Source organism: Pelophylax lessonae (genome assembly GCF_965119305.1).
Source record: "Pelophylax lessonae genome assembly, chromosome: 5".
Taxonomy (NCBI): domain Eukaryota; kingdom Metazoa; phylum Chordata; class Amphibia; order Anura; family Ranidae; genus Pelophylax; species Pelophylax lessonae.
In genome coordinates this window covers 316,542,556-316,568,913 of record NC_138772.1, presented here as the reverse complement: position 1 = coordinate 316,568,913, position 26,358 = coordinate 316,542,556, and the positions used below count along the sequence as shown (strand labels likewise).

Here is a 26,358-nt window from a genome sequence, read left to right as displayed (position 1 = left end):
CCACTATACACAAGTTCAGATGTTTTTCCTGACTGCAAAGAACCCAAAAAAATGCCTGCTATTAAACCGGCAAGGTGTGAAAACCGAGAAGAGAAGCCAACCCCCTGAGCTGAAAGTGTTCTAATACAAACAATCTTTTTTTTATGGTTCTGGACATGCTACAGAGCTGAAACTTCACATGTACACATTTTAGAGTCATGGCTCATAACACATTTTAGACCCCCCAGATACGAAATCCAAAGTAAAAATCAAAAAATCTCTCTCTTTTTTTTTTAATTTTTCAATAATTGGCTTTTTTTCAAAAATGACAATTTTTAAGAACTTTTTTTTGTGTGATTTTGTGTCTGGGGGGGTCTAAAAAGTGTACCTGTGAAGTTCCAGCTCTGTAGCATGTCCAGAACCAGAAAAAAAAGATCATATAGGTGTAAAAGGAGGGTCCCACATCCCTGTTCTACTGAAAAATTATCTTTTTTTTTTTTTTCATGGTTCTGGGCATGTTACAGAGCTGAAACTTCACATGTACACTTTTTTAGACCCCCCAGATACTAAATCCAAAGTAAAAATCAAAAAATCTCTTTTTTTTTTTTCAATAATTGGCTTTTTTATCAAAAATGACAATTTTTAAGAACTTTTTTTGTGTGATTAATAGTTAATGGGGCATGACATAGAACCCTAGGGACTTTTTAGGGGCATTTATTGGGTTTTAGGGCTTAAAAATTGTGTTTTTTGATTACCGAAGTTCGGGTCCCATTGATTTCAATGGGGTTCTGAAATCCGGGCTGAACTTTCGGGAAGTTCGGATGTTCTGGCCGAACCGAACTTTTCAAAAGTTCGATCATCCTTAGTCTCCACCTTCAGCTACCTGTGTATTATGATTTTCATTAATCCTAAGGACTATGTTTCCCTGAATCTTAAGCCTCTCTTATGTACATTCCACTCTAAATGTGATAGTTGGTGCAAACTCCCCCTTACAGTCACTGGCCACGTTAATTTAATCAAAATGATTTGGGCGCCTCAGCTACTTTACATTCTCCATAACTCTCCGGTCTGGATTCCTAGGTACTGGTTTGATAGAATAGATTCCCAGTTTCGTGCCCTTATATGGAAAAAGGGAAAAGCACGTTTGAAGCTTGAGATCTTATAATATTCTAGGGAAGGGGGTGGGCTGGCTGTCCCCCATTTGCAGGCTTACTTTTTCGCAGCTCAGCTGCAGCACTTTATGGGTTGGGTTCTTTCTACATGTAAAGACCCCTCAGGGGGTCTACTGATGCAGCCTGATATGGGCTACTCCTCATTTTCCCACATGGAGATGGGTTTCCCCAGTGTCCCCTCTCATTGCTCTACCTCTCAACTTTTAACTAAGGTGTGGAGGACGGTCAAACAGAGACTGGGCCTTTCAGGTTATTTTGCTCTTACCCCTTTATGAAATAATAACTTCTATGTAGAGTTGGCCAGGCTGGGCAGTTTCCCTGTGTGGATACGGGCTGGGGTTAAATATATTTCCCAGCTATGTGTCCATGCTGATATAAAGACCTTCGCACAACTAACCGCGGACTTTCCGCTGCTCAGGAATTGTAGATATCAATATATGCAACTGAATCATGCATTTCATTGTCAGAGAAGATGCACTTCCTTGCGGCTGGTTGAATCTACCTTTTTGGAATCCCTTCTTACAGACAGGGAAAAAAAGGGCATTATTTCTAGGATATATACTACTTTTTTATCTTATCTACATCTGCTTCCGTGTCGAGAAAAATGGGCACGTGATGTTGGCTCCATTGGTGGAGATCAGTGGGAGCAGATGCTGGGGGCAGGTCCCTTGGTATCGGTGTCTGCCGCTCACAAACTGTCTCATTTATTTGTGTTGTACCGCACCTATAGAACTCCAACTCAACTCTATGCAGGCGTGACACACCCATCTGTTCCAAATGTCAAGTGCACCTGGGTGATTTCTTTCACATGCTCTGGTAATGCCCTAAACTTGTGAGATATTGGAGCTATGTACTGTCCACCATTAATCGGGTATATCAGGTTCAACTTGCATTGGACCCGCTGATGTGTTTGTTGGGGAGCTTTATCATCCACATACATATATAGCCCTGATCAGATATTGTACCTGGCTAAAAAACTCATAGCTAGACGGTGGATCTTTCCGAACCCCCCTACTGGCACACAGTGGATCCAATCGGTGGATTCTATTCTTGTTCGAGAAAAGAATACTTATTACCATAGGAAGTCGCCCATGAAATTTGAAAATATATGGGGGTGTTTGTTGACTGCACCCAAAGTGGCCCCTACCCAACTTACATAGTTACATAGTTTGTGAGGCTGAAAAAAGACACCAGTCCATCCAGTTCAACCTATGATGTGTGTGTGTGTGTGTGTTTGCTGTTAACCGTACATTGTATACCCCAGTATGTAGTAGCTTGCTTTCGTGTTTCTGACGCCCAAGTGCATTACTTTACATTTTTCAACATTAAACCTCATCTGCCATGTAGTTGCCCACCCCATTATTTTGTTCAGGTTCGCTTGTAAGGTTTTCACATCCTGCATAGAAGATATTGGCATGCTTAGTTTAGTATCATCCGCAAATACTGAGATTGTACTAGATATCCCCTCCTCTAGATCATTTATGAATAAATTAAACAGGATTGGTCCCAGGACAGAACCTTGGGGGACCCCACTTTCCACACCCGCCCAATCCGAGTACTCCCCATTAATCACCACCCTCTGGACTCTCCCCTGGAGCCAGTTCTCTATCCAGGTACTCACCCTATTGCCCATACCTACATTCCTTAGTTTGTACAGTAAGCGTTTGTGGGGAACGGTGTCAAAGGCCTTTGCAGAGTCCAGATACACCACATCCACAGGCTTACCTTTATCTAGGTGGCAGCTCACTTCATCATAGAAGGTTAATAGATTGGTTTGGCAAGAACGATTTTTCATGAATCCATGCTGATTACTACTAATAATACCGTTTTCATTACTAAAGTCTTATATGTGGTCCCTTAACATCCCCTCCAAAATCTTGCAGACTACTGATGTTAGGCTGACTGGCCTATAGTTACTTGTTCTTGATCGATTGCTTCAGTAATAAATATTATCTTGTAGCAGCTTGAGGAATGGTAAAAACTAGTTATGATGGTTACTTGTTCTATGGTAATGAGTTATTTGTGCATTTTACTTTTGATTCCATGTGATGAATGGTAAAGTTATGATTGGTTATATACAGACTGTCTCTCTCTCTTTTTTTTTTTTTTGTCTGGCCTAAATGCTCTGTTATACTCTGGAATGTCATATACCTTACTTGTGTATGTGCATACTTTGTTTAGTGACATATTGATTTTCAATGTACAATATATTGTCTGTGCAATGTATTGCCTCTTTCTACCATTCTCAATAAAGCCTTTCTTGATTTGAAAAAAATAAAAAATAAATTTGCATTGTAAAAAAAGAGCAACAGTAGATGCTTAGTAGAAGACAACATGAAAACAATAGGAGGATTAACAAAGAGTGGTGTGAGCACAGTGTTTGCCCAACTCTTCAAGACTAATCAAGCTAATGTCGCTCCTAATTAAAAAAAATAAAAATAGGGGTGCAAGCAGAAAACATGCCAGGCAGATGGGAGCAAAAAGAACATGAGAGCTGGAGACACATGCTCTGATTTACAGGCGGTCCCCGGGTTACAAACATCTGACTTACAATCGCCTCTACTTACAAAAGGAAGGAGACAACAGGAAGTGAGGAGAAATCTAGCCCTAGGAAGGGAAATTCACTGCTGTAAGAGTTCTCATGGGAAAAAGGGGTATCCACTGAAGCTTTATCATTAATCCTTGTTTCCACAACAACCCAAAATTTTCAAAATCCAGTTGTGATAGGGACAGAAAGTGAGGTGACATGTTCTGATCAAGGGTAGAGACATCAAAACAAACATTACAGGGGTGTTAACCCTTCCCTATGCTATCCAAAAAACATAAAAATTATTCTTTAGGCTGGGGCTACATCTAAAAAAATGTACCTGTTCCGACTTCCAACAAATTCGACTTAAGAACAAACCTACAGACCCTATCTTGTTTGTAACCCGGGGACCTCCTGTATATTGAAAACTGTTGGCCTCCCTTTTTTATGCCTGGTTCACACCAGTACAGGTTGCAGTCTGCACATTCCAGGTGCATTTTGCGTTTTTAAATTCACATGTTTGATCCATTGAAGTCTATGGAACCAAAAACCAGAAAAAAAGTCCCTGGCCCTTTTTAATAAGTGCACAGATGTGAATGTGACCCATAAGTAACCATGTTAAAAGGACTGTGGTATGTTTGCTAAGTTCCCTACACCATTATAATGCAGGTACAGGAAGCTTAGCTAGTTCCCCGGTATGTGAAAATGACAGTATTTGTCTGTAAGTACAGAGGGGGGTTGATTTACTAAAGGCAAATAGGCTGAGCACTCTGCAAGAGCAGTTGCTCCAGAGCTTAGTAAATTAAAGGAAGCTCTGCTGACTTCCATTATCTAATCATGTGCAAGCAAAAATTCGATTTTTTGATTTTCCCTGCATGTGATTGGTTATTTTTTGCAAAGTGAAGCCTCACCTCATAAGCTGTGTAGGAACTGCACTTGCAGAGTGCACAGTCTATATGCTTTTAGTAAATCAACCCCTATGTATGTACCCCCTTGTTAAAGATTAAACCAATTCAGGATGAATTCTGAAAAATGATGTGCATGATTAATATCACCCTTTGTTTCTTATTATTATTGCATATATGCTGAAATAACTACGTACCTACCGCAAAGAACAATGGTATGCAATGACCCAACTCAAACAGTTTTTATTATGTTTCATGTATAAATTGCTCAAAGCTGATCATATAATGGGATGAAATAGATTATTGCACACTATTGCAGAAACTTAGTAGTATACAATACACGCTGAGCACTGGAGCTGAAGATCTATATAAGGCTGCCACGATATATATGTGCACATAAACATCTAAGATCTTACCTGTTCTAGTCCAGTAGTATTGTCCTTAATGTCATCTGGCAGCAAAATTATCATGCTTAGTTCATTATTAACATAAGGGATTTCAAGCACCTTTGTCTCAAGCTCCTCAATGTGGAACATATTAAATTTGCCTTTCTGAAACATCATTGGTACCGTTTTAGTTTTTGTCTATATAAAAAAAAAGAAATTATTTATAAAGGTGGGACATAAATATGATTTAATGTCTTCACACATAACCTATACAACACACATATTTTATTAAAATACTTCCAAACCTTGCTCAGCCTGAATGGTCTTTGTTCTGTGTTCTCTTCAGGAAATTTAACAGCCCAGCTTCCTTTAAAATAGAGTGCGTTCACCAGGACTAACTTTGTTAGTGAGTCAACTGAGCTTTGAGGCAAAAGGTCCTTTATTTTACCTTTATGGGTAAAAAAAAAAGAAAACAAAGTGATGCTGGACTTTATTATTGACTAAATAGATGCCTCAAATCACATCAAAATATTTGTGTTTTACTATGTAAGAATAATATAAGATAAGATATGTTATGGTCACTGGTTGTCCTACACCATCAGCCTGGAATCATGCATTTCAATGAAAATCTGATAAATTCTGTGTTGACAGTAACTTTTCTAGATAAGTAATGCTATAGAAATTGCATTGTGACTGCTATCTACATTAGCAGAAGTAAGTAAAAGAGCAAAAATGTTGCTTTTGTAAAAGTTGTATATGATCAAAGTGTATCTCTAGTAAAAAAACGTAATTTATTTTTCTTTTTTAATTTTAGATGGCATGGGAATGCAGGATAGCATCATAGAGCCCCATTAAAAAAAATATTTTGATAAGCCCCCCAGTGGACCTTTTTGCTGTCATTGATCATGAAGTGTAAGAAATCTGACATATCCCCTATTAAATTGTCCAGTAATCTATTTTTTATTTATTGTTTTTTTTTGTTTGTGAAATGTTTTCTTGCTGTATTTTTCTGCCTCCTTGTAATGTCCAGTGGGAGCTCCCAAACATCTCCTCCAACCACGCTACTATTTGTTTGGAACAAACATTGCATGTTAGTTGAGGTTATATGCACTGCTCTTTGCACACAAAAAAATCCTGTAGTCCATAGTCCCTAGTCCATTTTGGTGGCAAACAAGAGAGGGTGGAATGGGGCCATGGAGAACGAATGTAGCCATCATCTAACAGGAAGTCGGATCACAGCAACACAAAGCAGGAATTTGGAGATTTGGAGGAGGCTGAGGGCAATAGAAGCGCTTTTTTTTTCTTCTTTTTTTAGTTTAGAATACGTACTTCAATATAATTTATCGTCACTTTAACATAAAAAATAATTAAATCCCACACAGAAGTGAGTCATAGAAAGCAAGTTACATTAAAATTTTCCTTTTTAAAAAAAGAAAGAGTGAATAGAAGGATTAAATTTATGGAAGGAAATGCAAAATGTGCGCTAGTATGAAACAAAACCTCTATTAAGTTATAAGAAGATATTATTTTAAAAATTCCTAAACTTAATATTTAGGTTTAATTTAATCAAATGTTTAGGCTTTAGGGTAGTCAGGGGTGAAAGAGGTTACCTAAACCTAGGGGATATGATAAAAATCCTAAACAAACATCAAAACTTAATAATAATAGTTTTATAAATGAGGCTAAATTTTGTATTAAATTCTTGGTAAAAAAAAAAAAAATTGTAATAACTGCAACAAAGCTTGTGAATAGTGTTGAGCGAACACGGACTGTATTATTCGTGTTCGTACCGAATAATTGGATTTTTTTTACCCGAACACGGACACGGACACTTTACTGTATGTTCGGGTAAAAATCCGTGTTCGGTCGTTTTATTTCCGGGTTTTGCATGCTTTGGCGCTCTTTTCATGGCGGGCTTTCAACAGCCAATCAACAATCGTTTAACTGGTGTGCCTTAAGCCATCCCAGCCATGCCTGCAAATGTCTTAGTAGCTGTGATTGGCCGTCTGAAGCATGTGACCAAGTCTTTATAAGTTCGAGGCAGCCGCCGCAGCAGCGTCATTCTGCTGCTTAGCTAAGGGACAGAGCACACATCAATGTGCTGGCTGCTGATTAGGGAAAGATAGGCAGGAAAAAACCATTTGTGTCCGGATAGAATTGAGGGACAGGTCGGAGTGTTTAGGCAGGGCGAGTTGTAGGCATTTTAGGGATAGAGTCTGCTGAATTATAGGGTCAGTGTCTTCTACAAACTACAATCGATATTGCTGTGTGGGGGGTGGGGTGAATCTGCACTCAATCCTGATCTACGATCTCTTCTCAATCCTGTTAGGGACAGAGTCTGCTGAATTTTAGGGAAACTGTGTTCTACAAACTACAATCGATATTGCTGTGTGGTGTGGGATTGGAGATAGGCAGGTGTCAGTGATCCACATCCATTTTTCTGTGTGTGAGCTGCAGTGAACACAATCTTTTTGGGCTGCAGTGAACACAATCTTTTTGGGCTGCAGTGAACACAATCTTTTTGGGCTGCAGTGAACACAATCTTTTTGGGCTGCAGTGAACACAATCTTTTTGGGGTGCAGTGAACAAAATCTTTTTGGGGTGCAGTGAACACAATCCTTTTTGGTGTGCAGTGAACACAATCTTTGTGGGGTGCAGTGAACAAAATCCTTTGTGGGGTGCAGTGAACACAATCTTTGTGGGGTGCAGTGAACACAATCTTTTTGGGGTGCAGTGAACAAAATCCTTTTTGGGGTGCAGTGAACAACATCCTTTTTGGGGTGCAGTGAACACAATCTTTTTGGGGTGCAGTGAACAAAATCCTTTGTGGGGTGCAGTGAACACAATCTTTTTGGGGTGCAGTGAACACAATCTTTTTGGGGTGGAGTGAACAACATCCTTTTTGGGGTGCAGTGAACAAAATCCTTTTTGGGGTGCAGTGAACAAAATCATTTTTGGGGTGCAGTGAACACAATCTTTTTGGGGTGCAGTGAACACAATCTTTGTGGGGTGCAGTGAACACAATCTTTTTGGGGTGGAGTGAACAACATCCTTTTTGGGGTGCAGTGAACAACATCCTTTTTGGGGTGCAGTGAACACAATCTTTTTGGGGTGCAGTGAACACAATCTTTGTGGGGTACAGTGAACAGAATCTTTGTGGGGTGCAGTGAACACAATCTTTGGGGGGTACAGTGAACACAATCTTTTTGGGGTGCAGTGAACACAATCTTTGTGGGGTGCAGTGAACACAATCTTTTTGGGGTGGAGTGAACAAAATCATTTTTGGGGTGCAGTGAACAACATCCTTTTTGGGGTGCAGTGATCAAAATCCTTTTTGGGGTGCAGTGAACACAATCTTTTTGGGGTGCAGTGAACAAAATCCTTTGTGGGGTGCAGTGAACAGAATCTTTGTGGGGTGCAGTGAACACAATCTTTGGGGGGGGGTACAGTGAACACAATCTTTTTGGGGTGCAGTGAACACAATCTTTGTGGGGTACAGTGAACAGAATCTTTGTGGGGTGCAGTGAACACAATCTTTGGGGGGTACAGTGAACACAATCTTTTTGGGGTGCAGTGAACACAATCTTTGGGGGGTACAGTGAACACAATCTTTTTGGGGTGCAGTGAACACAATCTTTGTGGGGTGCAGTGAACACAATCTTTGGGGGGGTACAGTGAACACAAGCTTTTTGGGGTGCAGTGAACAACATCCTTTTAGGGTGCAGTGAACACAATCTTTGTGGGGTGCAGTGAACAACATCCTTTTAGGGTGCAGTGAACACAATCTTTGTGGGGTACAGTGAACAGAATCTTTGTGGGGTGCAGTGAACACAATCTTTGGGGGGTACAGTGAACACAATCTTTGTGAGGTGCAGTGAACACAATCTTTGTGGGGTGCAGTGAACACAATCATTGTGGGGTGCAGTGAACTCAATCTTTGTGGGGTACAGTGAACACAATCTTTGGGGGGTACAGTGAACACAATCTTTTTGGGGTGCAGTGAACACAATCTTTGGGGGGTACAGTGAACACAATCTTTTTGGGGTGCAGTGAACACAATCTTTGTGGGGTGCAGTGAACACAATCTTTGGGGGGGTACAGTGAACACAATCTTTTTGGGGTGCAGTGAACAACATCCTTTTAGGATGCAGTGAACACAATCTTTGTGGGGTGCAGTGAACAACATCCTTTTAGGGTGCAGTGAACACAATCTTTGTGGGGTACAGTGAACAGAATCTTTGTGGGGTGCAGTGAACACAATCTTTGGGGGGTACAGTGAACACAATCTTTGTGAGGTGCAGTGAACACAATCTTTGTGGGGTGCAGTGAACACAATCATTGTGGGGTGCAGTGAACTCAATCTTTGTGGGGTACAGTGAACACAATCTCATACTTCTGAAGATTTGAGGGTGCTGCCTGTTCCATACTCCCCCTACTCCTCATCTAGCCTTTTAGGGGTACAAACAATAGTAATTGGGGCCTAGTGTGGTTGTGTACGTGTGATATACATACACTTTTTTTGGATCATATTTTCTATTCCGCTATTTAATCAAAAACCTTTGGGGATCAGTTAAATTGGGGGATAGTCTGTGTTGGTACGTGTGAGAGAGATCCACCTTTCCAAGTTGTTGGGGTTCATCTCATACTTCTGAAGGTTTGAGGGTGCTGCCTGTTCCATACTCCCCCTACTCCTAGCCTTTTAGGGGTACAAACAATAGTAATTGGGGCCTAGTGTGGTTGTGTACGTGTGATATACATACACTTTTTTTGGATCATATTTTCTATTCCGCTATTTAATCAAAAACCTTTGGGGATCAGTTAAATTGGGGGATAGTCTGTGTTGGTACGTGTGAGAGAGATCCACCTTTCCAAGTTGTTGGGGTTCATCTCATACTTCTGAAGGTTTGAGGGTGCTGCCTGTTCCATACCCCCCCTACTCCTCATCTAGCCTTTTAGGGGTACAAACAATAGTAATTGGGGCCTAGTGTGGTTGTGTACGTGTGATATACATACACTTTTTTTGGATCATATTTTCTATTCCGCTATTTAATCAAAAACCTTTGGGGATCAGTTAAATTGGGGGATAGTCTGTGTTGGTACGTGTGAGAGAGATCCACCTTTCCAAGTTGTTGGGGTTCATCTCATACTTCTGAAGGTTTGAGGGTGCTGCCTGTTCCATACTCCCCCTACTCCTCATCTAGCCTTTTAGGGGTACAAACAATAGTAATTGGGGCCCAGTGTGGTTGTGTACGTGATATATACATACACTTTTTTTGGATCATATTTTCTATTCCGCTATTTAATCAAAAACCTTTGGGGATCAGTTAAATTGGGGGATAGTCTGTGTTGGTACGTGTGAGAGAGATCCACCTTTCCAAGTTGTTGGGGTTCATCTCATACTTCTGAAGGTTTGAGGGTGCTGCCTGTTCCATACTCCCCCTACTCCTCATCTAGCCTTTTAGGGGTACAAACAATAGTAATTGGGGCCCAGTGTGGTTGTGTACGTGTGATATACATACACTTTTTTTGGATCATATTTTCTATTCCGCTATTTAATCAAAAACCTTTGGGGATCAGTTAAATTGGGGGATAGTCTGTGTTGGTACGTGTGAGAGAGATCCACCTTTCCAAGTTGTTGGGGTTCATCTCATACTTCTGAAGGTTTGAGGGTGCTGCCTGTTCCATACCCCCCCTACTCCTCATCTAGCCTTTTAGGGGTACAAACAATAGTAATTGGGGCCTAGTGTGGTTGTGTACGTGTGATATACATACACTTTTTTTGGATCATATTTTCTATTCCGCTATTTAATCAAAAACCTTTGGGGATCAGTTAAATTGGGGGATAGTCTGTGTTGGTACGTGTGAGAGAGATCCACCTTTCCAAGTTGTTGGGGTTCATCTCATACTTCTGAAGGTTTGAGGGTGCTGCCTGTTCCATACCCCCCCTACTCCTCATCTAGCCTTTTAGGGGTACAAACAATAGTAATTGGGGCCTAGTGTGGTTGTGTACGTGTGATATACATACACTTTTTTTGGATCATATTTTCTATTCCGCTATTTAATCAAAAACCTTTGGGGATCAGTTAAATTGGGGGATAGTCTGTGTTGGTACGTGTGAGAGAGATCCACCTTTCCAAGTTTTTGGGGTTCATCTCATACTTCTGAAGATTTGAGGGTGCTGCCTGTTCCATACCCCCCCTACTCCTCATCTAGCCTTTTAGGGGTACAAACAATAGTAATTGGGGCCTAGTGTGGTTGTGTACGTGTGATATACATACACTTTTTTTGGATCATATTTTCTATTCCGCTATTTAATCAAAAACCTTTGGGGATCAGTTAAATTGGGGGATAGTCTGTGTTGGTACGTGTGAGAGAGATCCACCTTTCCAAGTTGTTGGGGTTCATCTCATACTTCTGAAGGTTTGAGGGTGCTGCCTGTTCCATACTCCCCCTACTCCTCATCTAGCCTTTTAGGGGTACAAACAATAGTAATTGGGGCCCAGTGTGGTTGTGTACGTGTGATATACATACACTTTTTTTGGATCATATTTTCTATTCCGCTATTTAATCAAAAACCTTTGGGGATCAGTTAAATTGGGGGATAGTCTGTGTTGGTACGTGTGAGAGAGATCCACCTTTCCAAGTTGTTGGGGTTCATCTCATACTTCTGAAGGTTTGAGGGTGCTGCCTGTTTCATACCCCCCCTACTCCTCATCTAGCCTTTTAGGGGTACAAACAATAGTAATTGGGGCCTAGTGTGGTTGTGTACGTGTGATATACATACACTTTTTTTGGATCATATTTTCTATTCCGCTATTTAATCAAAAACCTTTGGGGATCAGTTAAATTGGGGGATAGTCTGTGTTGGTACGTGTGAGAGAGATCCACCTTTCCAAGTTGTTGGGGTTCATCTCATACTTCTGAAGGTTTGAGGGTGCTGCCTGTTCCATACCCCCCCTACTCCTCATCTAGCCTTTTAGGGGTACAAACAATAGTAATTGGGGCCTAGTGTGGTTGTGTACGTGTGATATACATACACTTTTTTTGGATCATATTTTCTATTCCGCTATTTAATCAAAAACCTTTGGGGATCAGTTAAATTGGGGGATAGTCTGTGTTGGTACGTGTGAGAGAGATCCACCTTTCCAAGTTTTTGGGGTTCATCTCATACTTCTGAAGATTTGAGGGTGCTGCCTGTTCCATACCCCCCTACTCCTCATCTAGCCTTTTAGGGGTACAAACAATAGTAATTGGGGCCTAGTGTGGTTGTGTACGTGTGATATACATACACTTTTTTTGATCATATTTTCTATTCCGCTATTTAATCAAAAACCTTTGGGGATCAGTTAAATTGGGGGATAGTCTGTGTTGGTACGTGTGAGAGAGATCCACCTTTCCAAGTTGTTGGGGTTCATCTCATACTTCTGAAGGTTTGAGGGTGCTGCCTGTTCCATACTCCCCCTACTCCTCATCTAGCCTTTTAGGGGTACAAACAATAGTAATTGGGGCCCAGTGTGGTTGTGTACGTGTGATATACATACACTTTTTTTGGATCATATTTTCTATTCCGCTATTTAATCAAAAACCTTTGGGGATCAGTTAAATTGGGGGATAGTCTGTGTTGGTACGTGTGAGAGAGATCCACCTTTCCAAGTTGTTGGGGTTCATCTCATACTTCTGAAGGTTTGAGGGTGCTGCCTGTTCCATACCCCCCCTACTCCTCATCTAGCCTTTTAGGGGTACAAACAATAGTAATTGGGGCCTAGTGTGGTTGTGTACGTGTGATATACATACACTTTTTTTGGATCATATTTTCTATTCCGCTATTTAATCAAAAACCTTTGGGGATCAGTTAAATTGGGGGATAGTCTGTGTTGGTACGTGTGAGAGAGATCCACCTTTCCAAGTTTTTGGGGTTCATCTCATACTTCTGAAGATTTGAGGGTGCTGCCTGTTCCATACCCCCCCTACTCCTCATCTAGCCTTTTAGGGGTACAAACAATAGTAATTGGGGCCTAGTGTGGTTGTGTACGTGTGATATACATACACTTTTTTTGGATCATATTTTCTATTCCGCTATTTAATCAAAAACCTTTGGGGATCAGTTAAATTGGGGGATAGTCTGTGTTGGTACGTGTGAGAGAGATCCACCTTTCCAAGTTGTTGGGGTTCATCTCATACTTCTGAAGGTTTGAGGATGCTGCCTGTTCCATACTCCCCCTACACCTCATCTAGCCTTTTAGGGGTACAAACAATAGTAATTGGGGCCCAGTGTGGTTGTGTACGTGTGATATACATACACTTTTTTTGGATCATATTTTCTATTCCGCTATTTAATCAAAAACCTTTGGGGATCAGTTAAATTGGGGGATAGTCTGTGTTGGTACGTGTGAGAGAGATCCACCTTTCCAAGTTGTTGGGGTTCATCTCATACTTCTGAAGGTTTGAGGGTGCTGCCTGTTCCATACCCCCCCTACTCATCACTCCTCATCTAGCCTTTTAGGGGTACAAACAATAGTAATTGGGGCCTAGTGTGGTTGTGTACGTGTGATATACATACACTTTTTTTGGATCATATTTTCTATTCCGCTATTTAATCAAAAACCTTTGGGGATCAGTTAAATTGGGGGATAGTCTGTGTTGGTACGTGTGAGAGAGATCCACCTTTCCAAGTTGTTGGGGTTCATCTCATACTTCTGAAGGTTTGAGGGTGCTGCCTGTTCCATACCCCCCCTACTCCTCATCTAGCCTTTTAGGGGTACAAACAATAGTAATTGGGGCCTAGTGTGGTTGTGTACGTGTGATATACATACACTTTTTTTGGATCATATTTTCTATTCCGCTATTTAATCAAAAACCTTTGGGGATCAGTTAAATTGGGGGATAGTCTGTGTTGGTACGTGTGAGAGAGATCCACCTTTCCAAGTTTTTGGGGTTCATCTCATACTTCTGAAGATTTGAGGGTGCTGCATGTTCCATACTCCTCTTCCTCATCCTCCCTTTAGGGTAGGAAAAAATTTAATCGGGCCTAGTCTGTGTTTGTACGTGTGAGATACACAGTTTTTTATCCTATTCCGCTATTCAATACACACCCTTTTGGTGTAAAAAACATTAAATTGCGGCATAGTTTGCATATTTGACATTTGCATATATTGTGCCTTGTTGCGCTGTTTTGGGTACTCCACCAACATGGCCAGTGGCAATGACGCCATTCTCAGCTTAACTATCCCACTTCTATGCCTCCTTGAAAAAACAATTTGGGCGATGATGGAAGAGGATGTGGCACAGGATGAGGAGGAGGAGGAGGAGGATGAAGAGGTAACATTTCAAAGGCTTTCAGGGCAGTCATTCGCAAGGGGCTCCGAGGGTGGGTTCCTGCACACACAAACGCCAGGGACACAATTGTCCAGCAGGGGCACAGTTCTGGAGGATGAGGAGGATGAGGAGGAGGAGGAGCTGGAGGAGGAGATGGAACCATGTTCACAGCAGGGTGGCACCCAGGCCAGCTCATGGCCATCACTGGTGCGTGGCTGGGGGGATACAGAGGACACGGACGATACACCTCCCACAGAGGACAGCCTTTCGTCGCCTCTGGGCAGCCTGGCACACATGAGCGATTACATGCTGCAGTGTCTCCACAACGACCGCCGAGTTGCCCACATTCTAACTTGTGCTGATTACTGGGTGGCCACGCTGCTGGATCCCCGTTACAAGGACAACGTACCGTCCTTAATTCACTCACTGGAGCGCGATCGCAAGATGCGCGAGTACAAGCGCACGCTGGTAGACGCCATGCTGCTGGCATTCCCATCTGACAGCGGGGCCACAGTGGAAGCACAAGGCAGAGGAGGAGGAGGAGGAGGTCGCCAACGCAACCAGGGCACCGCCAGCACCTCAGAAGGCAGGGTTAGCATGGCCGAAATGTGGAAAAGCTTTGTCAGCACGCCACAACAAACAGCAGCACCAGCAGCTCAGATGGAACGTCTTAGCAGGAGGCAGCATTTTACCAACATGGTGGAGCAGTATGTGTGCACACGCCTACATGTAGTGAATGACGGGTCTGCCCCCTTCAACTTCTGGGTCTCCAAATTGGGCACATGGCCTGAGCTTGCCCTTTACGCCTTGGAGGTGCTGGCGTGCCCTGCAGCCAGTGTATTATCTGAACGGGTATTTAGCACGGCTGGGGGCGTTATAACAGACAAGCGCAGCCGCCTGTCCAGAGACAATGTGGACAAGCTCACGTTCATTAAAATGAACCAGGCATGGATCCCACGGGACTTTTCCGTACCTTGTGCAGAATAGCAATGGATACCGACCTTACCCACCCATTGTTCCATTTTTGCTCTTTCTCACTCTTTTGGGGTGTACCCTCATTTAAAATTTTTGAAAAGAAGCAGTGTTGGCTACCTCGTCCTCCTCCTCAGGGCCAGATTAATGTAGGGGCTATTGGAGCTGCAGCTCCAGGCCCCTACCTTTTATATAGGCCCCGGGTTGGCCATATTCACTGTTACCGCTCTTCTGTCACTTGTAAACACAGAAGTCTGGCTTCTATGCTCGCTTCCCCAGGCAGCACCCTCAGAACCTCCCCACACAGCGTGAAGGCCGGACAAGGAGGGACAGTTGGCGATGCATGGATGTGTTTATGGGCTTCAGAGACAGCATCCCATGTTGAATTAGGCATGCATGGCTGCACCCTTCCTCCTCTGGGTGCATGGCAAGGCACGGCCCTTAAGGCCCTTCAAAATCCTCAGCACCAAGCCCATGATGCTGTTAATCCGGCCCTGGTCCTCCTCCACCGCCGCTTCCACCTACACCGCCCATAGGTGTGCGCAGCCTATTGCATTAAGGTGTGCACCCCAAAGTTGAAATACACATGCATGTGTTTGCCAGCAGGGAGAGTAATGTATCGGGGCCATGTACCTGTAGGCAAGGAGAAATAGAGCAGAGCAGGTCCCAGGGAGATCTTTCCCATCTCCTCACTGGCAATGCTATGTGCCCTAGGTGATTAGGGTGTGCCCAGGCACACCCAGCACACCCTGTGCGCACGCCTATGTCACCGCCACATCCACCACCACCTCAACCTCCCTCCTACTCCATATGGGCCTCGTCCTTCAGAGATGAAGAAGAACATTGTTTTATTTTTCTGTTTTTTTTTGTTGTTTTAAGTTATTTCCCTATCCACATTTGTTTGCAGAGCACTTGCCATGCTCTTAATTACGTTTTGCTGCCATTTGCAGCACTCTAGCCCTTTCCTTTGGTGTTTTAGAGCCATTTTAGTGCCTTAAAGTTCGGGTCCCCATTGACTTCAATGGGGTTCGGTGTCCGGGAAAAGTTCGGTAAAAGTCCGGGACACGGACCCGGACTTTTTTTTAAAGTTCGGCCGAACCCGTCGAACACGGACATCTAGGTGTCCGCTCAACCCTACTTGTGAATATCAAAATATAATTATAAACTAAGGCATTTAGCAACAGTGGCAGCCGGAGTGGTATTTTATCCTCTGCTTTCCCATGCCCCAATAACATTGCCCTTAAAGCGGTAGTATCCCGCTTTTTGACACTTTTACCTACAGGTAAGCCTATAATAAGGCTTACCTGTAGGTACAAATAATATCTCCTAAACCGGCATGGTTTAGGAGATATTTACAGTGCATGCAGCCGCTCTATCGCGAGCGGCGCATGCGCTCTGAAGGTCCGGGGGGACCTTCAATTAAGTTGCCGGGAGCTTGCCAGAAAAATCACTCCCGTGCGCATGCGCGGGAGTGACGTCATCGCGGCTCCGGCCAATCATCGTGCCGGAGCCGTCTCTTCTGGCCAATCACCGCGCCGGAGCCGCCGAACCCGGAAGAGACTTCGAGGGATCATGGCAGAGCCCGCAGCGATGTCCGGGGGTCCGTGTCGGGGCTTCGTTCAAAGGTAAGTTACACATAATGGGCTAGTATGCGATTCATACTAGCCCATTATGCCTTTGTCTTGCAGGTTTTTTTTTTTTTTTTTTTTTTGTTCTAAGGGTTTACAACCGCTTTAAATGTATTCCAGACCGTGTTATTTCTAAGGCTGCACGTAAGTGCAAATTCTCTTTTGATGCTACTCTTTACATTACATTTTACTGTGTCACAGCTCAAAATGCTACAGAGGGCATCAGGTGCATTACCTGTGTTTGGTTAAGGATAAACAACAGGCAAAGAATGGAATTCCAGGTGCAATCAGCCAATATAAAACTGCTGGTCAATCTGTTCAAACTGAAATCACATATTGTAGAAATGCTGCAGCTTAAAGTTTAGGCAGGTGTGAAGAAACAATGTAAAGTAAGAGTGCTATATATTTCAATTGTTTATTTTCATCAATTTACAAAATGCAAATTGAGCAAACAGAAGAAAAATCTAAATCAAATCAATATTTAGTGTGACTACCCTTTGGTTTCAAATCATCATCAGTTTGTATACTTGTACGTTTTGTACACATCCACAAAATCAGGGATTTTGTAGAACTAGAGTCGGGTGTATGATTAACCAATTGTTCCAAGTAGGTGCTAATGATCGTCAATGTCATTTGTAGGTTTCGGCAATAAACAGAAAAAGCTGTGTAGGAGGCTAAAATCTGAGTGAGAAACAGCCAAACTCTGAGGTTGTGATAGACAGATTCATGTCACAGGTCATACATCATAACAAGACTGAGCATAGCAACAAGTCACAAAGTAGTTATATTGCATCAGCAAGGTCTCTCCCAGGCAAAGATTCCAAAGCAGACTGGGGTTTCAAAATGTGCTGTTCAAGCCTTTTTGAAGAAACACAAATAAACCAGCAACACTGAGAACCGTAGTAGCTGGTCAATGAAACCTAATGCAGCAGATAAGACACATCATTCTTACTTTCCTTCAGCATTGGAAGATGTTCAGCAGTGCCATCAGCACAAAACTGGCAGAAACAATTGAAACGTTGAAAGTTAGGGGCTGCATTAAATAGAATTGGAGAATTGGTCAGGATCAATGGTGTCCTTAGTGCTGAGAAATATAGGCAGATACTTATCCATCATGCCATACCTTCAGGGAGGTTTGTTATTGGTCCCACATTTATTCTACAGCAGGATAATGACCCCAACCATATAGCCAATGTCATTAATAACTATCTTCAGCATAAAAAAGAATAATGAGTCCTGGAAGTGATGGTTTGGCTCCCACAGAGCCCTGATCTCAACATCATCAAGTGTGTCTGGAATTACATGAAGAGACAGAAGTATTTGAGGCAGCCTACATCCACAGAAGATCTGTGGTTAGTTCTCCAAGGTGCTTGGAACAACATGCCTGCTGTGCTTCTTCCAAAACTATTTGTAAGTGTACCTAGAAGAGTTGATGCTGTTTTGAAGGCAAAGGGTGATCACACCAAATATTGATTTGATTTTCTCCTCTATTCCTTTATGTTTCATTTTAGTAATTGATAAAAATAAACTATTAGCACTCCTATTTCTGAAAACATTCCTAATTTACAGCATTTTTTTACACCTGCTTAAAACCATATATGTACTGTGTATATATATATATATATATATATATACTGTATTTTCCGGCGTATAAGACGACTGGGCGTATAAGACGACCCCCCCTAATTTTCATCTACTGGTAATACTTATACTTAGGTTACCTTGGAGATATTATACTCGGCGTATAAGACGACCCCCCATTTTTGGGGGATTTTTTTGAGGTTCAAAAGTAGTCTTATACGCCAGAAAATACAGTATATATATATATATATATATATATATATATATACAGTGGGTACGGAAAGTATTCAGACCCCCTTAAATTTTTCACTCTTTGTTATATTTGCACTCATTTGCTAAAATCATTTAAGTTCATTCTTCTTCCTCATGAATGTACACATAGCACCCCATACTGACAGAAAAACACAGAATTGTTGACATTGTTGCAGATTTATTAAAAAAGAAAAACTGAAATATCACATGGTCCTAAGTATTCAGACCCTTTGCTCAGTATTTAGTAGAAGCCCCCTTTTGATCTAATACAGCCAGGAGTCTTTTTGGGAAAGATGCAACAAGTCTTTCACACCTGGATTTGGGGATCCTCTGCCATTCCTCCTTGCAAATCCTCTCCAGTTCTGTCAGGTTGGATGGTAAACGTTGGTGCACAGCCATTTTTAGGTCTCTCCAGAGATGCTCAATTGGGTTTAAGTCAGGGCTCTGGCTGGGCCATTCAAGAACAGTCACGGAGTTGTTGTGAAGCCACTCCTTCGTTATTTTAGCTGTGTGCTCAGGGTCATTGTCTTGTTGGAAGGTAAACCTTCGGCCCAGTCTGAGGTCCAGAGCACTCTGGAGAAGGTTTTTGTCCAGGATATCCCTGTACTTGGCCGCATTCATCTTTCCCTCGATTGCAACCAGTCGTCCTGTCCCTGCAGCTGGAAATCACCCCCACAGCATGATGCTGCCACCACCATGCTTCACTGTTGGGACTGTATTGGACAGGTGATGAGCAGTGCCTGGTTTTCTCCACACATACCGCTTAGAATTAAGGCCAAAAAGTTCTATTTTGGTCTCATCAGACCAGAGAATCTTATTTCTCACCATCTTGGAGTCCTTCAGGTGTTTTTTAGCAAACTCCATGCGGGCTTTCATGTGTCTTACACTGAGGAGAGGCTTCCGTCGGGCCACTCTGCCATAAAGCCCCGACTGGTGGAGGGCTGCAGTGATGGTTGACTTTTTACAACTTTCTCCCATCTCCTGACTGCATCTCTGGAGCTCAGCCACAGTGATCTTTGGGTTCTTCTTTACCTCTCTCACCAAGGCTCTTCTCCCCCGATAGCTCAGTTTGGCCGGACGGCCAGCTCTAGGAAGGGTTCTGGTCGTCCCAAACGTCTTCCATTTGAGGATTATGGAGGCCACTGTGCTCTTAGGAACCTTAAGTGCAGCAGAAATCTTTTTGTAACCTTGGCCAGATCTGTGCCTTGCCACAATTCTGTCTCTGAGCTCTTCAGGCAGTTCCTTTGACCTCATGATTCTCATTTGCTCTGACATGCATTGTGATCTGGAAGGTCTTATATAGACAGGTGTGTGGCTTTCCTAATCAAGTCCAATCAGTATAATCAAACACAGCTGGACTCAAATGAAGGTGTAGAACCATCTCAAGGATGATCAGAAGAAATGGAAAGCACCTGAGTTAAATATATGAGTGTCACAGCAAAGGGTCTGAATACTTAGGACCATGTGATATTTCAGTTTTTCTTTTTTAATAAATCTGCAACAATGTCAACAATTCTGTGTTTTTCTGTCAGTATGGGGTGCTATGTGTACAATCATGAGGAAGAAGAATGAATTTGAATGATTATAGCAAATGGCTGCAATATAACAAAGAGTGAAAAATATAAGGGGGTCTGAATACTTTCCGTACCCACTGTATATATATATATATATATATATATAATTTGGCAAATAATTTATATTGCTGTCCATGCATTCTTGTAATATTCATAGCTCTACCACACAGCACAACGCTGTGTGGCAGGGCAGTAGACTTGATTTTAATTGTGTTGCAGTTAATTTCACTAAGTGCTCTTGCCCCATGTGACTTCACAGTGAAAGGGGAAACAGCAAACTGAGCTAATCTCTCTACTCTCTTCCTTTATCAGCATGCTCATTGCACCACATAAAACCTGATTTGCTGCTTTGCCAGTCTGAGCTTTGCTTTGCAGGGACTGCAAAAGGCTGATACTAGGTCAAAATTTTGTACTTACCCTACTTGGCATTTAAAAAATACATTTATTAATGTAATAATGAGTAGAGAGCTGCATTATTTGTGCCTTTTAAATCTGCTTAGAGTTTGATGTTAAATGATATTACACATCACATGAACTAGCAGCAGGAAGGCATAGATCAGAGTGATGTACCTTTCAATATCAGTTTAATCACTACTCTGAGGGAACACTCTCTAAAACTGTACATTTAACTTTTTTTGGAAACTGTTGCGGGCACCAAAACATGTTTTTTTTTTTTGTAACTTTGATAGGTCCTAGGCTAATTAAAGCTAAATGCATAGAGGAGGCATGTTTTTAGCATGCTTGTTAGTTCATCTCGGTGTTCACTATATCCAAAACCTAAAATATCAGCTTCAAATGTGTTTTTCTGTAAAAGTATTCTATCTGTTCATATTCAGAGGAGTCTATGACAAATATTTATAGTAGCCTAATAGATTATGTCCTGATTTCTTTTTTTTGCCCTTTTTTGGGTATAACCGAAATCTGTTGGCACTAAATATAATAATAAAAGTTTGCCATTGCGAATAAAAAGCTGACATAAAATAGATTTATAAACCTCTTACCTACTATTTTTTTATAGAAAAATAATATAGAATAATGGAACTTACTCTCCGTCTGCTCTTCCACCCAATTATTAATCTTCTTCCTGACATCTTCTGCTCTATGAGCGAAATCCACAGATTGTATTTCAGCATGAAAATGTTTCTTGATTAGTTGAGAGTATTGCTAGGATAAAAGAAAAAAAAAATATATATATATTCTGTATATGTGGCATATGTAGAACCCTCTTGCTTAGTGTGCTAGGAGTTTGTTAATGTAGGTAAATTAGCCTGGCTAAGAGTCAAGCTGGGCTGAATTTGGGTCAGGGTGAGTGACTCAGGGAGACTGGATGACTCATCATCAAGTGGGCTGGCAGAGGGTAGGACCCTCTTTAATAATCAGCCCAGCAGGCGTAATGATGTCGGGTGAAAAATTAGAGATGGAGTGTTGAGGAGGCTGTCGTAGGCCCTAAAGGTGCCCCCTAGTTTGGGGGGGTGGCCTTGAGCCTTGGGCTTGGGTGCTGGAGGGACCCCCTTTTACAAAACACATAGGAGTACTGTGCTGCAGGGCCGGAACAAGGGGTGGGCAGAAGGGGACGCCGCCCTGGGTTTAGCGTGTATTTTAGGGAGGGGGCGCTGCAAGTTCCTTCTACTATAAGGCTGACAGGAGTAGAGACAGTGGGGTCACTACTTCTGTTCAGCCCAGGGCTAGAAGCGTCAAGGAGAGGAAGAGAAAATTGGGAGGAGGTGCAGGATGTGCTCTCTCCCCATCCTGTAATGTTCTGGTACCTTTGGGTACCCTAATTACTCTTTCATAAGTGTATGCGCCCCACCATTCTCTTTTGGTAAGGTGCGCATACACCTTTAAGACTGATGCTGTCATCACTGAGCGCCGGACTGATGGCTATTTAGATCGCTGGCTCTCACTCACATGTGTTCGTTCAAACTGCTTTGTGCCTTGATGCTAACCTGTCTTGAAGCTCTCATGCTTGCAAGCTTACCTCGCTGTCGGAACCACGCTGCTCTGATCCCTGTATCCCGCTACCGGATCATCCGCTCTTGCCGAACCTCTCCTCTGCTACATTGCTATTAGTGATAAGTACCCCGTAGGGGAAACCTCTATAACTTTCATACTAAAGCTTACACTGTCTAGCTCTGCATACTAAGGACTATTACTACATCTGCATTATCTAAGATTGCTAGCTCTTGAGCCTACTACCACCTGTTCTTGCACTGGGTTGATCTCTCTTGTATGTCCACCTGCTACTCTGTCATCTGCTACCATACATGATTGCTAAACCTATCTGCATCTCATCTGCTACTATCTCACTTTCAAGAACATTTCCTTTCAAGTGTCTGTCATCTACCATCTCTACCCAACCTGTCTCTTCAGCCTATCATCACTGTGTTACTATATACATAAGTCACTCTAGGAAACATCTTATTGAGTGTGTGTATTTACTTGCTGAATTGAGATCCTCCACACATGATGAGTCATTGGGAGTTGGGAATGGTATCTCAGCGTTTCTCTACATGACTACTGAAGTGGAATATTTCTGCAGCTGAAAATCCACACCATACATAAAACGCAGGAGCGTTGCAGATTGAACGAACCACAAATGGATTCAGCAGAAATAACCACTCAGATGACACAATTAAAACAGCAAGTAACTGCGTTAATACACGCATTTGCTGAAATAAAAGAAGACAATCAGGCTCTGTCGCAGCAGGTAATTAGACTGACACAACTTACCACTGCTCAGTCCCCTGAACCCAAAATAAATCCTCCTTTGGTATTTACAGGCGATCGCAAAAAAATTAGCGAATTTAAAAACGCATGTGAGTTACTTTTCTTGCTAAAACCCCGTACCTACCTTACTGATCACATTAAGGTTTGTACTATTATTTCTTACCTAACAGGCGATCCTCGGGCCTAGGCAGACTCTCTTTTTGAGAAAAGCGATCAGCTTCTCAACTCCTATGCCTTGTTCCTAGCAGAACTCACTAGCCTATATGATGATCCCAATAGGCAGAGTACTGCCGATCTTCAATTAAGATCCTTGAAACAGGGTGGGAGACCTGTAGAAGACTTTGTCGCAGAATTCAAGAGATGGACCCTTGATTCAGAATGGAATGATGCATCTCTGAAAACCCAATTTAGGCTTGGCCTATCAGAGGCCGTTAAAGACGACCTCGCCCGAGCGGATCTGCCAAAAACCCTGGATGCATTGATACAACTCAGTATCACCATAGATAGAAGACTACGAGAAAGAAAGGCTGAGAAAATGGGAATGCCATTATCCAGTTCTTCTCGGATTCCGGCCGTTGACCCCGTTCCTATGGAGATAGGAACCATACGCCCACCTCTATCAACTATGGAAAGAGCCAGAAGACGATCTGGTAATCTCTGCTTGTACTGTGCATCCCCGGATCACAAGATAAACGTCTGTCCCCTAGTCTACAAAAAGAAGGGTGAGTGTTCACATGTCCTCCTAGGGGGATTGACAACTTCAATCACTAACCCTTACCTTTCTGTTTGCTTGACATTACAGTGGGACCAGAACAGGATTACTACTAAGGCCATGATTGACACAGGATCTTGTGGAAATTATATTGACATACGTTTTGCTGCTTTAAATAAAGTTCCTATTATTTCTAAACTTAAACCTGTCTCAGTGAGTCTTATTAACGGTGTTCCTTTATCCTCTGGTCCGATCACTGATCAGACACAGGCACTCCTAGTCACTACTAACGGGTCTCATATGGAGACCACTACCTTCGATCTAATATCTTCACCCCACTTTCCCATTGTTTTGGGACTTCCCTGGTTGCACACACATCAACCAACCATAGATTGGAAGGAACGGACCCTGACCTTCCTCTCTTGCTATTGCGAGGGTAAGTGTAACCTCCCGTCTTTCGGGAAGATCCTGTCTGTGGTGACAGATGAGATTGCACCACTAGGTTATCAGGATCTCTCTGAGGTTTTTCTTGAGAAAAATGCTCAAGCAGTACCTCCCCATCGAGACTATGATTGTAGCATTGATCTACTCCCAAATAGCAAATTGCCGTTCGGTCATGTTTATCCTCTTTCACAGGATGAACTTTCCCATCTCAAAGACTATTTGGATGAGAATTTGGAAAAAGGTTTTATTAGACCTTCCACTTCTTCCACAGCAGCTAAGAACAAAAAGGCGGATGCACTATCACGACTAACTGAAGAAAACCACTTTGAAATCCCTTCCGTTCCTATAATACCTCACAAACGCATTATTGGAGTTGTCCGTTCCTTGAAGGAAGAGGTTTTGCATGGTATAAGTTTGGATTCACCCCCACCACAACTAAATACTGATGCAGAAGGCTTCCTCTACTACAACGACAAACTTTACATACCACCTACCATACGCACCAAGATCTTGGAATTATCGCATGATGTGCCAATGGCAGGACATATGGGTATGACAAAGACTATTAATCTGATTGCCAGGCAATTCTGGTGGCCTGACATGAAAACATCTATACAAAAATTCGTCTCTTCATGCAATGTCTGTGCCAGGTCCAAAATTGACACTACGAGACCATCCGGTCTACTATGCAGTCTACCAATACCCCAAACTCCATGGGAAGTTGTGTCCTTGGACTTTATAGTGGAATTGCCTCCTTCCAAAGGATTTAATACCATCTTAGTGTCAGTGGACCATCTGACAAAAATGGCACATTTCATTGCTATTCGCAGACTACCTTCGTCCAAACAAACGGCAGAACTCCTGATGAAACATGTCTTTAAGTTACATGGTATCCCAAAAACTCTTCTGTCTGACCGTGGATCACAATTTATTTCCAAGTTCTGGCAAGAACTATGTCACATACTACGGATCGAGCGGAAGCTCACTTCTCCTTACCAACCAACGGACAGACTGAAAGAGTCAACCAATGCATCAAGCAATATTTACGTTGTTACACTTCTTACCAACAGGATGATTGGGTGGATCTTCTCCCTCTGGCAGAATTTGCCTACAACAACGCAACCCACAGTACGACCAAGCAGAGTCCGTTCTACTTGAACTATGGGTTTCATCCCTCTATTCTTCCACCACGCATCCTTCCTTCAAATAACCCAGTAGCTTCAGACTATCTTACCCAAATAAAGGACTCTCTGGGTTTGCTTAATACTACCATTGCACACGCTCATAGTCAACAAAAGAAATACTATGATCTTCGCAGAAGACCTTCTCCTCAGTACGCTATCAGGGACCTCGTTTGGCTCTCAACAAAAAATTTAAGACTGAAAATCCCTAGCAAAAAGCTTGGACCTCTGTTCTTGGGACCTTTCCCAATCAAGAAACTTATTGGAAAAGCTGCAGTACAGCTTACATTGCCAATAGACCTCAAAATACATCCCATTTTCCATGTGTCGCTACTGAAGCCCCATGTTCCTGACCAAGGAATAAGGCCTACTATCCCACCTCCTCCTCCTGTACAAGTTGAAGGTGGAGAAGAATATGAGATAAAAGAGATTCTGGATTCTCGTATCCACAGAGGAAGACTTCAGTACTTGGTTCGATGGAAGAACTATGGGCCCCAAGACGACACCTGGCTAAACACCTCTGACATACATGCCTCTAGATTAATCCACAATTTTCATGCAAAGTACCCAGACAAACCAGCTCCAGAGGCCTTCAGGAGCCGGCCTTAAAGGGGGGGTACTGTAATGTTCTGGTACCTTTGGGTACCCTAATTACTCTTTCATAAGTGTATGCGCCCCACCATTCTCTTTTGGTAAGGTGCGCATACACCTTTAAGACTGATGCTGTCATCACTGAGCGCCGGACTGATGGCTATTTAGATCGCCGGCTCTCACTCACATGTGTTCGTTCAAACTGCTTTGTGCCTTGATGCTAACCTGTCTTGAAGCTCTCATGCTTGCAAGCTTACCTCGCTGTCGGAACCACGCTGCTCTGATCCCTGTATCCCGCTACCGGATCATCCGCTCTTGCCGAACCTCTCCTCTGCTACATTGCTATTAGTGATAAGTACCCCGTAGGGGAAACCTCTATAACTTTCATACTAAAGCTTACACTGTCTAGCTC

At 42.6% G+C, this 26,358-nt stretch overlaps 1 protein-coding gene across 1 annotated transcript in view; it reads right to left on the bottom strand.

Annotated features, from left to right (window-relative positions):
* LOC309556500 (leukocyte elastase inhibitor-like) overlaps window positions 1-26,358 on the bottom strand; it is a 114,063-nt gene that overhangs the window by 14,033 nt on the left and 73,672 nt on the right. Inside the window, exons 10-12 of the mRNA XM_082258950.1 lie at window positions 21,338-21,455; window positions 5,275-5,417; window positions 5,000-5,167 (exon numbers count right to left, since the gene is read on the bottom strand). Coding sequence (XP_082115076.1) covers window positions 5,000-5,167; window positions 5,275-5,417; window positions 21,338-21,455 — 429 coding nt within the window. The remainder of the gene's footprint in view (window positions 1-4,999; window positions 5,168-5,274; window positions 5,418-21,337; window positions 21,456-26,358) is intronic.